Genomic DNA, 16,258 nt, shown 5'->3' on the forward strand with positions numbered 1-16,258 from the left:
AACACAATCTGCTGATTCCTTTGGCAAGCATGTCAATGTAGTTAAAAAGCTATTATATTTAAAATAATAATAACAAAAAAATAAAAATAAAAAGTGTTTGCTACCGCTGTGAGGGTAGTAAATAGTAATAATAAGTAATAGGGGCACCTCTCCACAGCAGCCCAGCGCGGTACTCACTACGTGGACATTCATTCCCCCTCCATCACTCCCCCTCCCAGCTCTCCAGCGCTGCCCCTGGGCCCCACATCCCCCCTCCCCTCCTCCCGGGGGTGCGGCCCGGAGGGAGCGGAGCGTTCTCTGTCCGGGCAGGGGCGGTGCTGGGGCCGGGCTGGGGCGGTGCTGCCCGGCGGGGAGCGGGGAGCCGGGGGCAGCCGCTGCCGCAGCCATGGTCGAGGGCTCGGAGAAGGTACCCATCGCCCGAGCGGGGCCCGAAGACGTGGAGCAGGGCCTGCCGCCCGTGAGTGTCACCGGGACGGGCTGAATGGGATGGGATGGGGCAGGATGGGATGGGGTGGGATGGGGTGGGATGGGATGGGATGAATGGGATGGGATGGGATGGGATGGGATGGGATGGGATGGAGTGATTCGGGACACAATAGACTGGATCGGGATGGAGCAGGGGTGGTTTGGGATGAGATAGGTCGAACTGGGACAGGATGAAATGGGATGGGATGGGATGGGATGGGATGATTCGGAACACAACAGATTGGATCGGGATGGGGCAGGGGTGGTTTGGGATGAGATAGGTCGAACTGGGACAGGATGAAATGGGATGGGTCAGGAGGGGACTGCTTAGATCGGTATGGGATGGGTCAGGATAGAATAAGATGGGTTGGATTGGGATGGAATAGATTGGAATGGGTCAGGTCAGATTGGGATGGGACTGTTTGGGATGAGATGAGTCAGAGAGGGATAAGGTGGGATAGGTTGGGTTCAGCTGGATCACAGTGGGACAGATCAGGATAGAACAGAATGTGTCAGGTTGGGATGGGTCAGATTGGAATGAGTCAGGATGCAGTGGGTCAGATCAGGTTAGGATTAGACAGGATTCACTAGATTAGGACTGAATTGTTGGGTTGTGTTTAGACAAGACGGGATTAGTTGGGATGGGACCAGCTGTATTAAGATGGGACGGGACGGATTGGGTCAGGTCAGGAAGGGTCGGGTGGGTCAGAACCAGTGGGTCGGGCTGGGACGCGGCGGCCATCACAACTGGCTCAGGATGGGGACCTCAACTGGTCCCACCAAGTCGGGCTTCCTGTTCCAGCACTGTGCTTCCTGCAGGCATATACGGCAGCAGTGCCCCCTCCGGGGCCAGGGCGGCTGCTGAAGGCAGGGGCCACAGTGCTCATCGCTGGGGCCCTTCTGCTGCTGGCTGGGGCCATCGGTGCCTTCTACTTCTGGAAAGCCACTGAGAGGCAGGTGAGCACGGCCAGCCTGGTACAGGCTGCAAGTAACGCAGGGCACGGGCTGGAAACTTGCATGACAGGGTTGATAAAGAGGTCTTTAAGAAGGTCTTTTTTTTCTTCTCCATACTTAAAAAACAAACATACAATAATGATCTTTATTGGTTGCGGGGATGGAGGCTCCTGGAAGCACATTTCTTACTGAATGTGCAACATATCTCCAGGAGCACAGACGCTACATTGATTTCTGCTCACGCATTCTCAGCAAACTCCAAGCCCAGCCCTTCCCTGGGGATTCACATCCCGGGCAAACTCCAGCCCTCAGGACAAAACCAGCATTGAAACGTGTACATTCCTTCCCCACACCACGGCATGCTCAGACCAAATCCCATCTGGACCCCGATGTGCGCAGTGCTATATTTAACCCACGATCAGCTCGCCCATTGGTGGGCTGTGCGACGGTGCATGCATGGAGGCATTTATGGTTAACAGCTGTGGAACAACTTTTAAAGCCATGGTACGTTCTCTTACTCACATTTTCTGGGGTAGGTAAAAGATACTGTACGCAAAGAACAAAACTAAGAAGTTGCTGACCACTTTAAGAATCTACTTTCAGAAGCATCATGAGTGTTATGCCATGTCAATATATAAATTTCACTTTCTGTTTACCTAAGTTTTGGGTTAAAACGTATGTTAAGCATGATGATGCCCACCTGAATTTAGGTTGCTCCGTTAGCACAGTTCGGATCTTTGGGTTTACTTTGGAAGAAGATTTGCACAACTTCCAGCCACGCTGCAGTCCCATCAAGGAGGTCCTTGTGCAAGTCCCAGCAGCAGAGCAGAGCTCCCTGGGAGATACACACATGCACGTAGCAATAATGCAGGTAGTCAGAGAAAGTATGAGGTTGAACACCAAAAAAAGAGACGAGACACATTGCTGACCTCTAAGCCAGGCTGCAGATGCCATCCTCTAGGCTCTTGAAAGGAGACAGGAGGTTGTGGATGCCCTGGAGGCATTCAAGGCCAGGCTGGATGTGGCTCTGGGCAGCCTGGTCTGGTGGTTGGCGACCCTGCACATGGAAGGGGGGTGGAAACTCGATGATCATTGTGGTCCTTTTCAACCCAGGACATTCTGTGATTCTATGACATGCGTGTGTACATAGGCTGGCAGGGACACAGTGCATCGGCAGGACAATTTCCCCTTACATATTGCTCCATCCATCTGAATCCTGGTTTGCAAAACATAGAACCACAGAACACCCCAAGTTGGAAGGGACCCATGAAGATCACTGAGTTCAACTCCTGTCGTATCCAGAGCTGTCATTAACATTCAAAGTCAAATTCCAGGTCGATCGGGAAAAGTGGGAGGCATTTTTCCAAGGTGCCTCCAAGCTTGGGACTTGCAAGTGCTTAGGGAGGAACTCTACAAAGCACATTATCATGTGGCCCTGTGCAGAGGGACCCAGAGGGCCCTGCCAGCCTCAGCCATGCTAGAGTTCTGCCAGTAGGGTCATGACCATCGGATTGACCCACCACCTGGTTCAGGAAGAAGACAATGCACAGCGTTAGCGCGTTACTGCTTTGTTATCTATTCCAGGTCTACAACGTTCACTACACCATGAGCATTAATGGAAAAGTGCAAGACGGATCGATGGAAATAGATGCCGGAAACAACTTAGAGACATTCAAAACAGGAAGCGGGAGTGAAGAGGCTGTTGAAGTTCATGATTTCCAGATTGTAAGTACTGCCACTGGGTCCCTCGCAGCCCTCTCTCCAGTGCCTACACCGCACTGTCCCAGCTATCAGCTCCTTGGCCCCAGCCGGTCCTCTCCAACATGGATTAGGCTGCATCAGGTTTGGCTCCACGCACGCCTTCAAGTCACTGAAATAGATCTGCAACATCTGTGCCCTCAGAAGCACAGTAGGAAAACTCTCTGACAGGCTGCGTCACAGCCCTTGCATGATTCTGTGGGATTTGAACTGGAGAAATACCCCCTCTGACCCAAAACGTCACCACTTGACGAACACAAAATCAACCCAGTAAGCCAAGCTGACACCAGGGACAAACTTCTATTGTGCTCTCTGCCCTGAGATCAAGGATGGGAGCCTGGGTCAGGCCTAGGGGAGGGGACAGAGGCGTGCAGCACAAATTCTGCATCCATGTGTCAGATATGCTCTGTTTAGGGATTCGGTCCAGCAGCAAATGCATTTGGGTACCCAAGTTGCTTGGGAACGGTGGCTCAGCAGCCAGCCTGGGCTCATGGGTGCCAAATCTCAGCATAGCAACCAGGTGAGCTGCTCATGGAGCTGCACCATACCCAAGCTAATAAGGGCCAGGATGGATGGGGTTCTGGGCAGCCTGTTTTAACAAGTAACGTCCCTGCATACAGCAAGGGGTTGAAACTGAATGGGCTTTAAGGTCCCTTCCAACTCAAGCCACTCTGTGATTCTATGAAAGGTCTGTCTGTGCAATGCTGCAGAAATTTTTTATGGGACCAAGGTGCTGTAGTTAATGTTCTTAGGTGCAAAACACTTAACTTCAAAGTCCTCTCTAAGTCAAAGCAGCACCTAAAGCAAAGGACACCAGCAGGCCCCAGGAGGGCTGCTCCCTATTCTAGAAAGCAGAGGAAATCCAGCTCCATAGCTTCTCTACAAATACAAGCAAATCCAAGCCAGGAGACTGGGGACCCAGCTTGCCCAGCAGCTGGAGTTCAGCTTTTACCAATCTCTAGCAAACATCACCATAGCAACATTAATAGCAGCTGAATAAGGGCACCTGCAGCAAGCTCTCATTGTTCCTCTTCACTATTCCACATCTGCACAAAGGCTCCAGCTCAACAGAGAGATCCTGAAGTCATATTGCTGCCAGGCGTGCTGCTGGCTGACCTAACAGCTGGGTCAGATCAGCTCCCCAAGTGTGGCTGCTATCTACCAGGGCTGAATCTGATCACAGTCCCAAGGCTCAGCAAGAGCAAAGGGATGCTGCCAGTTGGGTTTCGAGCTGAGAATGGACATAAGGGAGAAAGAAAGGCACTTCCAAAGGCCAAGCATTTACATTAGCATCCTTGGATTGACTGGCACAACTCGGATGACTGCATGCTCAGCAAAGACTTGGATTTAAGGGTAGATGTGGAACTGGGGGACATGGTTCAGTGGGCGTGGTGGTGATGGTTGAACTAGGTGATCTTAGTGGTCTTTTCCAACCTTCATGATCTTGTGATTCGGCAATGCTGAGCTGCTCCCAGCACACTCTAGGATAAGTCCCAGAGTGTGCTGGTGTGTCTGTTTTTAAATAAGACTCAATGTTCCGACTAGAAACTCAGCAACAACGTTGGCTGGGGGGGCAGCACAAGGGGTTTATGGGGCAGGGGGACACGGAGGGTTGCACCCGAATGTCTCTCCTATTCCTTAGGGCATCACCGGCATCCGATTTGCTGGAGGAGAGAAGTGTTACATCAAGGCCCAGCCCAAAGCTCGTGTGCCTGAGGTGGATGCCATGACCAAGGCCAGCCTGTCCTCTGACCTGGTAAGGGCTAGTGGTATGAGGGGGGATGAGCAGGGGGCCTTGGGGACATGAGGAAAGGCTGGGCAGGAGGCTGCGATGGGGAAGCATGGAGGAAGCAATGCAAACAGAGACAAGGATAGAGCCCAACGGAATGGTTACCAACACTAGAGCAACTCCACCTACCAAGGCTCATGAAATATTGAATGTTACTGCAAAATTTCATCTAACTCAGAAGAAATAACAGTAAACATTAAGAATGTACCTACTCAGCCTGCATCGGTCTTCATTTTAGAACACTGCGTTGACTAAATTTCACAGAACCAGCATCACAAAAGCTGCAACACTCATCCAGCTACCACAAAAACCGCTCCCATCTCATTCATATAAAGTCGGTTGCTTAAGGCCCTTCCCCGGTGCTTGACTTTTCTGGTTAGATGAATGACTGGTGTGGCAAAGCAGTGTTTATTTTCCTACTTAGAGGCAGTTCTCCCTCTGATAAGCACACACGTCTGAGCACTTACAGTGTTTCCTTACGGCACGTATAACCAACACTGACTATAAAAACAGCCGGTGGAAATAAACTCGTGTAGATCCCCAAAGTCCACCCGCTCACAGGTCATGGTAATTTCAAAACAGAAACAAAGGATATTCTTATTTCAGAAAAGTGGATTCTCTTATTTCTGATGCTGATGGAAACTGAAGGGGGAGAGAAAAAAAAATCAAGAGCCGCTCTCAGTAGACGGATTGGATAGTGAACTTCAATGGCTCGAGACCTACAAAGAAATCAATAAACACATTAAAGGAACAACAACTTGACAGAATAAATTGATCTAGTCAGTTATGTAACGAGTTTCGATGACTTTTATGGAAGCAATTTAGAATTTTAACTTTGAAATCATACTGGTTTTCATGATCCACAAGTTGGTTTTCTTTTAATATTTCACTGTTGCTATAAAATACTTACACATTTTATGTAAAATAATACTTTGAACTAACGACTTTAAAGAATCAATCACTGGCATTTGCCTACGTTACTTTGAAGATACAAACCAAAAACCTGCAGGGTACACTTCAAAAAGGCAGGCTTCTTTAACTTGCACTTCAAGCTTTTGGTCAATTGAATTGCTTTTACTGAACAAGACCTTTAATCAGAGCCATCACGTTGACTTAAAACTGGAAGCTGCACCAGTTCTCGTACCGTATTCCTCTGCAAAACTTGCAAGCAAGACTTTATTATTTTTTTTAACATCTATTGTAAACAGAGCCGTAGCTTAGGAGGTCATCAGATGAGAGCAGGCATGACAGAAGAACAGGGTCTCGTTTTTGGCTGGCCTATTTCACTGCTCATCCCTTGAAGCTGGTGGGTGCTCACGAGTATTACTACTGAAATCCTGGCACTCGGGCCTGGAAGATCACTCATACATAGGGGCAAAAGTATTCTAAAAGAGAAAAGGGTGAAACCACAACCCCAGCAAAATCTGACAGCAGGTTGGCTCACTCCAATCAGCTCACATTCATGAAATAAAGGATGCACAGTGTTAGTTGCAGCTGATGATTACACAGTTTGATGCCCAAGAGTTAGCAGCAGGCAGGCACAGGGCCGCTCACTGAACTAGCAAAGGATTTGTGCTCTTCTATTTGCAGGAAGATGAAATCATGCCTGTTAGATTTGACGAAAACTCTCTTATCTGGGTGGCTGCAGACGAGCCCATCAAGCACAACGGTTTCCTAAGCCCCAAAATTTTAGAGCTTTGTGGGGATCTTCCGATTTTCTGGCTTCGACCTACATATCCCAAAGGTAACGCTTCTTGTATTTCAAAAGTATTAGAATCAAACTGCTCAGGCAGCTGGAATGCCACAGCTGGCCAAGGGCTGGGGACCAGCAAACTACCGATCTGAGATCGTGCCCGGATGTGTTTCCCAACGCTTCTCCAGTAGATTTTGGTAGAGGGATCAGCTTGGCAACTTGATAGGTGAAGTTGGTGAGGTCCTGGAGGCCACCCCTGGGTGGAAGTGTGGTCATCAAACACGGCCACGCTTAGCAGAGGTGTTCAGGAGTTACCAGAGTGATGGCAACTTCTCCAGGTATATCCCAGGTCTGGAAGGAGAAGAGAGGGCTTGAAAAGATTTATCCCTCCTTGGACCACCTAACCTTAAAACACTGGGAAAATAAATAAATACCATTTGACAGCGCCTGGGGATCCAAGCAAGCTGCCATTATCTTCCATTTTTCTCATGACCTTGCACTTCCCCTACTGGGTAACAAAAGAGCAGCATCAAAGCAGCTCCCACCAAGTTCACCACCTGGACTTGGGAACAGGGCACCAGTCTGCCACAAAAGCACATATGATGGCTCTTGTGAGTGCTGGCAGCTGCTGCTGAGGTAACATCAGTGACCATGTTGGAAGCTGAAAGCATCTTCTTACACCTGCTTAGCTTCAAGGGAAGAAAGAGAGAAAAAGCCTCACCCCCACTTTGGAATGATATCAGTTGCTTATAATGCACAGGAAAGCAAGGAGCTCCCATTGGGATGCTTATCAAGCTTTCCATTCTGCTGTTTGGTCTTCCCCCCCCTGGTTCTCCTAGCTTTTATCAAACACACCACTGAAATCTGGATCTGTGGATAAATACAAAGATATATATTCAAAATATGACTACTTCTTCAGATAAACAAAGAGAAAGGAGAGAAATGAAGAGAAATAAACGCCAGTCCGAGTCAAACTTCGATGCAGAACACAGAGCAGCTGCTGCTGAAGAGGTGAACACCAGGTCCACCCCCACCCAGCTGACTCAAGAGCTTGGCCCCCAGTCGAATGAAACCAGGCCAATGCAGCAAGAAAGCGATCAAACACTTAACCCAGACAACCCATACAACGTGAGTATTTGCACTACAGAGCACAAGGCTGTGGTGGACAGGTAATGCTAAGGACACGGTTGGTTTTGTCTTTTATTTATTTAAATCTGCATGCTTGGCTCATTCAGTTTTTCTCCATGAAGTACAGACTAGTGAAACATGTCTACATTTAAGTTCAAATAGGTCTTCTCCCAATCTTCTTCTCCCTCCCTCAACCCTAGTTTTAACTAAGCCTCAGCAAGATGAAGTGCTTGAGGTGGCAAGATCAAGAGAAGATGATGAAAAGTTGCTTTTGAAGGGCTCCAAGGCCCACTAAGAAGTACTAGAGGATGATAAATTAGAAGCTGGTCTTAATCAGGTAGCTATACCCCAACACTTATTGGCAAAGCATGAATCTAGTAGCTAGGACTCATACCATGCTCTCAAATACAAACCAGCATCAGACGCCTAGAGAAGAAGAAAGTGGTAGTTTGTGTCTGGTTTCAAAGATATTAGGGGTTAAGCCAAAACATGGAATGCTTTGGGTTGGGATGGACCTTAAAGCACATCCAGCTCCAAGCCCATGCCGTGAACAGTGCCACCCAGCAGCTCAGGCTGCCCAGGGCCCCATCCAACCTGGCCTTGAGTGCCTCTGTGGATGGGGTACCCACAGCTTCTCTGGGCAGCTCATAGCAAAGAGTTTCCTCCTAAAGAGAGATCTACTCCCTCAGCCTGCTCTCCCCATCAGGAGGACAGGCTCTCTGGCAAGCAGCTCATGGAGAACCTTCTCAGAGGCAGCAGTAGCACATGGAAGATGACCACCTTTGCTGCTCTCTGAGGCAGCACGCAGGGGCCATACAGTAGGCAGCTTCTAGCATAGTGCACCAGCACCAAAGAATTTACACCCACCATTTGGTGCAGCAGGAGTAAGTCACTTTAATACAACACTGTTACAAGATAAATGCCTCCTGCTCTGGAAATAAGTCCCAGCTTTGACTTGACATTTATGCAACAGCAGGAGATCATTATGCTGTGACAGCATTCTGCCGAGTTGACATCCCTTAATTAAACTCAAATTAATCACTCCAAATAAAGTGGATCTAAACTGACTCTCATGAGGTCAGTAGAATAGCAATGGCAGTGGAATTCAGCTTCTCTTTGCATCCACTGATGTGAAGTCCATGAGGCCCCAGTTCCCTTTTTCTCTGGGAGCAGCAGCAGAGCAGTTGGGATACATGCCAGAGCCACAGCTTCCAGTTCCCCCCACTTCCTCTATCCTACAGGGCAGGACTCACCTTCATTAGCAGTTACTCCATAGATGCCCGTAGCCGAGCTTTCCTTAGAGGCAGATTTGTTTAATTCCAAAGGACCGTTAATTATGTTGTAGCTCTTTCCCCCAGGATGGAAGGAATCATGCTTACAACTATTCCTTCTCACCCACTGCACAAAGGGACTTTGGACAATGAGCTCTCGTGCAGAAGCTCACACTGCTGGCATCTAAACCCAAGGAGGAAAACTCAAGGGAACCAACATCCCTCCCCTTGCTATCAGGTTGGGGAAGGAGACTCCAAAGGCCTGAGGCTCAACCAAGTAGTCCCCAGCACCACACACCAACCCGGAGAGGAGAATGCATCCTCTGTGCCCCACTGCTACAGTGTGCTGCTGGTTTCCAAGTGAAAAACACTCAGGGCCAACTCAGATGCCAGCATCTGCTGTTTGCTGCTGCTGCTTTTCTCAAAGCGTTCTTGAAAAAAAAAAAAAGAACAATTTAGCTTCAAAATTAGAATGTTCAGTTTGTTTGGTAGTTCAGGTTTTTTTTTTTTTTTCCTCCCAAAAAATAGGAAAATGATTCTGAAGGGGGAAGGCAAAAACCTGCCTGCTTTTAAATATTTCATACACGCTGTGTTCCGCGCAACTGCACACCGTCAGGTACAGAACAGGCAGAAATCCCACTGTCCACAAAGCAACTCAGTGTGGCACTGGGGGAAAAAAGCTGAAAGAAAGACAAGAGAGAAGTTTTCTGAATTAAAAAAAAAAAAAAGCACATTAAAACATAAAAAACCATTAAAAGCACAGCATAAGCTTCAGACGTGGTCATCTACATGAAAGGCCCGTGACTATATTCAAGTCTTTTCCATCACTAACATTTATGCCTTGGGGGTCTTACTGCTGCTGGATCTTTTGCAAAGACTGAAGAATCATAACGAATTCTGTTAGAGGTCCTTGTGTTTTTTTTTTTCTTAACATTTTCACATGGGTGACTGCACCAATTCTACATCTCTACCAAGCACAGCAAAAGGGAGAAAGCAAGGTCCACAGGTCAGCTAGTGGGAGCGCCGCGCAGTTCAAAGCCAAGGCTTCAGAGCTGATAACGCTAACATTTTGTGTTTCAGCAACTGGAAGGTGAAGGGATGGCTTTTGACCCCATGCTGGACCACCTGGGCGTGTGCTGCATCGAGTGCAGGCGAAGTTACACGCAGTGCCAGAGGATCTGTGAGCCTCTGCTGGGCTACTACCCGTGGCCATACAACTACCAGGGCTGCCGCACCGCCTGCCGCATCATCATGCCCTGCAGCTGGTGGGTCGCTCGCATCATGGGCGTTGTGTGAGAGAGCTTTGGGCTCCTGGAGGAAGCCAGCAGGAGCCTGACAACGCCAAACTGATGAAAGACTCCGACCAAAGCAGCATGGCCAATCCTGGCTTCTAAATCCAAACGCGCATTACTGTGCTAAAAGCAAGGGCAGGTATTCTGAGTGTAAATAAACTCTTAAATTAAGGTGCCATTAGCTTTACCAATGACAAAGAGTATCCTAGCGGGCGCTGAATTGCAAACTAAGAAACCCCAGAACAGACAACACTAACTTCGCTCACAAACTGGTTTAGCAGTCTAGAAGCTTGCTCATAAATCCAAATTCTGACTTTCATAACAAAAACCTCTCTCTGAGCTAGACGTGAAAATTTATGTCCAATTAGGCAACTAGCTAAACTTGTACACTTGGGAATACCTTTCATCCACGTAGCTTACCTAAATAAATCACAAGTTAAGTCGCTCCCCGTTGCTATCCGTACAGGGCTGCCAGGTCATTATGAATGGTTATAAACCAATTACAGCATACCTTTCCCACAAAGCTGCTCCAGGGGACATGGGAAAGCTCGCATCGTGTTTAATCAGAAACAAACGGCAGGAAGAGGGGCTGTGGGATGGAATTTGTGTGGCTGCAGAATCAAAACCCTTCGCACATCCCAACATCAAAGCTGCCCCGGCATCAAGAATCTTGTATCCATGATACCACCGCAGTGTCTGACAACTATCTGCCATCCAGCGACTACAGCAAAAGTATTTACACCCAACTGCAGGCCAAAGAGTCTCAAGACCCTTCCGAACCTACGAGAGCCACTGTTATTTATAAACCCTTGAACTAGACACTTCTGACACAAGATTACAACCCCTCCTTATTCCACATGGATAGCGGTTGTTCGTGCCAGCTCCTTGGCCTTCGCTGGAGCTAACCTCTGTTCCCTACAAGAGAGATTGCTTACTGGTAAATGAGAGGAGAAAAAGATTTTAACCTCACCCTTGTTGCCCAGGCAAACTCTGCAATTAGAGGGATTGATCCTATTATGTACTAAATCTCTACGGAAGGTACTGAGCTGAAGATGGTATGACTTAGGATTCCCAGTCTTTGAACAAAATTAGAAGTATTATACTGCCTTCATCCATACGACATCCTCAGCTCCACCCCTGAGTTCACGGAGCCATCTACACAGGCATGATAAACAAAAAGGTCCAATCTTTTAAGGTTCACTTTCTGAAGCATTCATTTTAGTGACTAAACAGCTCCCGAGATGTTGCAAGCCTAGTAATGTTATTAGCACTGCATCACACAGAAAAGAGGAATTAGTTTGACATAATCGTGGCTTAAAGAAAATAAAGACAACCTCATGCAGAATGCTAAACAGCGTATCTAAAAAGCAAAGTGTTAAACGAGAGAAGATGAGAATAGAGTTCAGTATTTTGTCCTATTGTTATTATAGATAAGCTTCACCTTCCCTTAATCTCAAGAACAAACTTGCTTTGAAATACTCCAACTGGAAACTTCTTAGAGTGGGATTTCAAGGCCTGTTACATTTGAGGTTTTTGCTCTTTTGAAAGCAAATGACCTTGATCATTATGTTGTTTTAGAAGTACGCCATTCATATGCTTAGAAAAATCATTCTTTCTTCTTGGGTTTTTTTTTTTTATTTTTTTTATTTTTTACTGCTGATTAAACAAATACATTAAAAATGGCAATTGTTTCCTGTAGCTTTTTTTGGATCAGAAAGTGCAGCGGTACCTTCAAGTACACATTGAAGAACTGTCTGGAGAGGAAAGCGAGGCAATTAGTAAGTGAAAACATACTTAAGGGAAAGAGAATAAAAGGTGTTTATATATATATGAACTACGTTGTTGCTACTTTTTGCACGTAGGGTCATCCTGAAGCAACTCATTACCCGCTTCTGCCAGTTAAAGACTTTCAGCAGACAGAAAAAAACACACATTATTTCCATGTCTGTACAGCCTTCAAATTAGCTTCCTGAACAAAAGGCGTGTTATCAGTATTTTTTATAGGCAGACAAAACATGTGAAAAGTCAAAATACATCTTTCACGGGGGCCTCACTGTCACATATATCTTATGCTCCTGTGCAAGCAGTCAAGAAAGCTCCAGTGACTGTAAGAAAGATAGATATATTAATTACTATATTACCCCTTGCCCTGTGGAGAAGGACTTGGGGGTCCTGGTAGATGAGAAGCTGGACATGAGCCAGCAGTGTGCGCTTGCAGCCCAGAAGGCCAACTGTGTCCTGGGCTGCTTTAAAAGAGGGGTGGCCAGCAGGGATTGGGAGGTGATTGTCTGCCTCTATTCGGCTCTTGTGAGGCCCCAACTGGAGTACCGCGTCCAGGCATGGGGCCCCCAGTAAAGGAAGGACTTGAGAAGGAGCTCTTGGAGCAGGTCCAGAGGAGGGCCACTAAGATGATAAGAGGGCTGCAGCACCTCTCCTATGAAGAAAGGCTCAGGGAACTGGGCTTGTTTAGCTTGGGGAAGGCTCCAGGGAGACTACATTGTGGCCTTCCAGTACTTGAAGGGAGTGTATAAACAGGAGGGGGAAAGACTGTTTATGAGGGTGGATAGTGATAGGACAAGGGGGAATGGTTCTAAACTGGGACAGGGGAGATTTAGGTTGGATATTAGGAGGAATTTTTTCACACAGAGGGTGGTGACGCTCTGGAACAGGTTGCCCAAGGAGGCTGTGGATGCCCCATCCCTGGAGGCATTCAAGGCCAGGCTGGATGTGGCTCCGGGCAGCCTGGTCTGGTGGTTGGCAACCCTGCATATAGCAGAGGGGTTGAAACTCAATGATCATTGTGGTCTTTTTCAACCCAGGCCATTCTATGATTCTTGAATCTAAATTAGTATTTGCTTTATATAACATACTCAAAGAAAAGAAGGTCTCCTGCTAAAGAAAGGTTTCAAAAAAAAAAAAGTATTCTCAAAAAGGAATGACACAAATAAGTTTTGAGGCAGCACAGCAGTGGCAATGAGACCAACACTCCAACAGCATATAGAGATGAAGCAGTGTGCCCAACAGTGGAGGCTTAGAGTACCAAGCAGCATATACCAACACTGCTGAAGATGATAAGTTTCACCTTGGCACCGTGAAAATAGACTTTAAACAACAACAAAAAGGCTGAAGAGATGTGATGGCAGAAGTCTCCTCTTTTATCAACCTATAGCACACTTTCTCCCTCCACTGATGAGAAGAACCGAACCAGTCTCTTCCCCCAATTCATCTTTTTCATATGGGAGTCATCTTCCCCCTCTGTCTGCACTGAGAAAGAAGAGGCTGGAATTGGAAGGGATGTGTCTCTCATTACAACACACACCTGTCTCAGCACAAATAAATTCAGAATTCTCATTTTCAGGGCAGGATTTTATCAATGCACGGCCATAAAACTACAGCTGGCAAATAATGGATCTGCACATCGGACTGAATCTCTCTGCACAGAAAGGGCAAAATTCAAATTGATCCATCATTCACTTCTGAGAGGCTCAACTGATCTTTTACAAGCACTGCACACAAACCATGCATGAGAAAGACTGCCTTAAGGTACAACAGCCAGGTATCTTCTATAACCTCAAAATAGCAGCACAGAGTAATCCCACCTGTGGCACTGAATTGCAAGGCTTCTGTGACCTTCTGCAGTCCTGTTCCCCTGTTTGCAGGTTACAAATCAGCGCTCTGAGTTCAGATTCCCCAGGTGTTCTAAAAAAAAAAATGTATGTAGAGATGACCAAAAGGCTCATGAAAAAATCTCAGAAGTCTCAGAACAAGCAAAATATCACTAAAAAAGAAAAAAACAAGACAAGTTGACTGCCAGTGCTGCACCAACTTCCTCTTTCTCCCTGGTGCCAAAGGAAGATCTCTTTGACACTGGTACCCTTCATCACCTTCACTCAAGCTAGCTGCAAGCTCCCTGGCACTTTTCCCTTGACTTACAGCATCTGGAATCCTTTCATGTGTTTCTGTGCTTTGTCAAGAACAAAACACACACACTGTCCACAAAGCCCATGAAGTCCATTCCCAACTTTACAAGAAAATTCTACGTGTTGCTTAAACCAATCCCCCTCCACCCAAGAAAAGAACACCCCCCAGTAATGCAACAAAAGCTGCCATTAGTGGCTCAACTAGATTTTAAAAGTGGAACACACACACACTGACTGTGCTCAGAAATATGCTGGTATTACATTTAGACCTGCAAGCTTTGCTCATAGGATTGAGATGGACAAGGAGGTCTCCTATTTGATTGGTACAAGTTTTAGCCCTAAGCTAAAGCATTACATTTGCATTACACATGCCTCAAGAGTACATAAGTAGCAATGTGCTTTATTTTACTTTATGCCTTAAGCTAAGTGAATGGAATCCCAAAGCAGTGAAACAGTACCCATTTAATACAAGAATATATTGTGCTTATCTGACAAAATATTCCCATGGACTTTCAGCAAGTGAAAGTAGACAGAGGAGCCACTACTGCATTCTCTACAGTAAGTAAAAGCAACTTGTTTGGCAGAGAACATCTTCAAATTACCTTTTCCTTTTCACTTAAGAGATTTTTATCTGGGTTTTTCCCCATAGCAAGTCCTCACTAAGCACTGTTAAGTGCTCTGAACAATACTTACACAGCAAGGCTGGCCAGGAGACAAGAACTCGATTTCATGACAAAGTAAAGCTCAGACATTTGTCTTCCTTCTACATTAGGGAGTAATGGAAGAGGTGTCTTCCAGTGCATAACTCAAAAGCAAAGGCACTCATCTAGGAGAAACAAGTTCAAGGCCCTGTTCCAAATCAAGTTGCCATAGAGGTAGCAAATGCTCTCAGTACTGGGCAACTGGTTGCTCAGATTTCCCTGAAGGGAATAACTTTCCCTGTGAAGTTAAAAAGTCTTCACTGGAACATGGCACATATGTGCCCTTTGAGAAACTCTACCAAGAAGCAGACATTACCCGGTAGGAGTCACAAGGATAAGGGACACAAAAGCCTTCCCAAATTCAATTCATCTCCCTTCATCATATTCAAAGACAAGGATAACATTCAGTTCTGAAGGTCATCAAATGCAGACCTTGGAAAATAGGAATCAACTCTGAAGCGAAAAGTAATTTAAAAAGAAATCTCTGTCCAGCCTGCACTACAAGATAACATCTGAGTGCATCAAGAAACTGCAGTTACATCAAGATTGTAGTCATAGTCTACAGCTACCAGTTACAACACTGAAGTTCATAGCAAAGGTATTCGTCCAAAAAACAAGCCCTCTCTGAAGATCTGTGATTTTAAAATCCTGGCGCTACCCCACAGGCACAGGAACGGCATTAGCAAAAGGAGGGAAAAAAAGAGTAAGTACTGCACTTCTACAGCATCACTGCTAAACCAAAAACCCTGCTTCTCAGGGAAAATGGAATACATCCTTTCTTACTGCCTCAGTTAGTTTTAGATTAACTTTTACATCCATTTATTACTTTAACAGCTGTAGACTTTACTCATTCTATTAAAACAACTGTTCTAATATATATATATATTATTTTAACAGGCTTATCCAATTCTCACAGTAGTAAAAGAACAGATATAAGAAGGAAATAGAGTAGCAATCCACATAATCAGGAATGCAAGCAAAAATAGCCATGTATTCAAACCAGCATCAATGATTAAAGCAAGGAATGAGGTGGCTTTCAGGTGGCTGCCAATATTTGCAAGTGACATCTATTTCTGGAATACCTGAATATTTGTGTTTCTGAACCCCCAACAGTGGGATGCAGAACAAGCATCACCACCTCAACATCCCCTGCTTTCACAGAACCACAGCATGACTGAGGCTGAAAGAGCCCTCTGGAGGTCACCTGGTCCTACCCCTGCTCAACCAGGGACACCTAAATCCAGCTGTCCAAGAGGCTTTTGAGCGTCTCCAAGCATGCACACCACT

At 46.3% G+C, this 16,258-nt stretch overlaps 1 protein-coding gene across 1 annotated transcript; it reads left to right on the plus strand.

Moving 5' to 3' along the window:
- Positions 1–348: 348 nt before the first annotated feature.
- LECT1 (leukocyte cell derived chemotaxin 1) lies at positions 349–12,036 on the plus strand. The gene is made up of 7 exons (NM_204810.2): positions 349–457; positions 1,285–1,422; positions 3,004–3,144; positions 4,820–4,933; positions 6,557–6,710; positions 7,579–7,787; positions 10,139–12,036. Exons 1-7 carry the CDS (start codon positions 386–388, stop codon positions 10,352–10,354), a joined length of 1,044 nt encoding a protein of 347 aa, NP_990141.2. The 5' UTR covers positions 349–385; the 3' UTR covers positions 10,355–12,036.
- The last annotated feature ends 4,222 nt before the right edge of the window (positions 12,037–16,258 follow it).

This window comes from Gallus gallus, chromosome 1 (assembly GCF_016699485.2).
Source record: "Gallus gallus isolate bGalGal1 chromosome 1, bGalGal1.mat.broiler.GRCg7b, whole genome shotgun sequence".
NCBI classification, from domain to species: Eukaryota; Metazoa; Chordata; class Aves; order Galliformes; family Phasianidae; genus Gallus; species Gallus gallus.

Bases quoted from the DNA above. Each gene is read 5' to 3' on its own strand.
- LECT1 (NM_204810.2), top strand. From the start codon at position 386: ATGGTCGAGGGCTCGGAGAAGGTACCCATCGCCCGAGCGGGGCCCGAA. The intron at 3,145-4,819 runs GTAAGTACTGCC...CCTATTCCTTAG, and splicing joins AAGTTCATGATTTCCAGATT to GGCATCACCGGCATCCGATT. The intron at 7,788-10,138 runs GTGAGTATTTGC...TTTGTGTTTCAG, and splicing joins ACCCAGACAACCCATACAAC to CAACTGGAAGGTGAAGGGAT.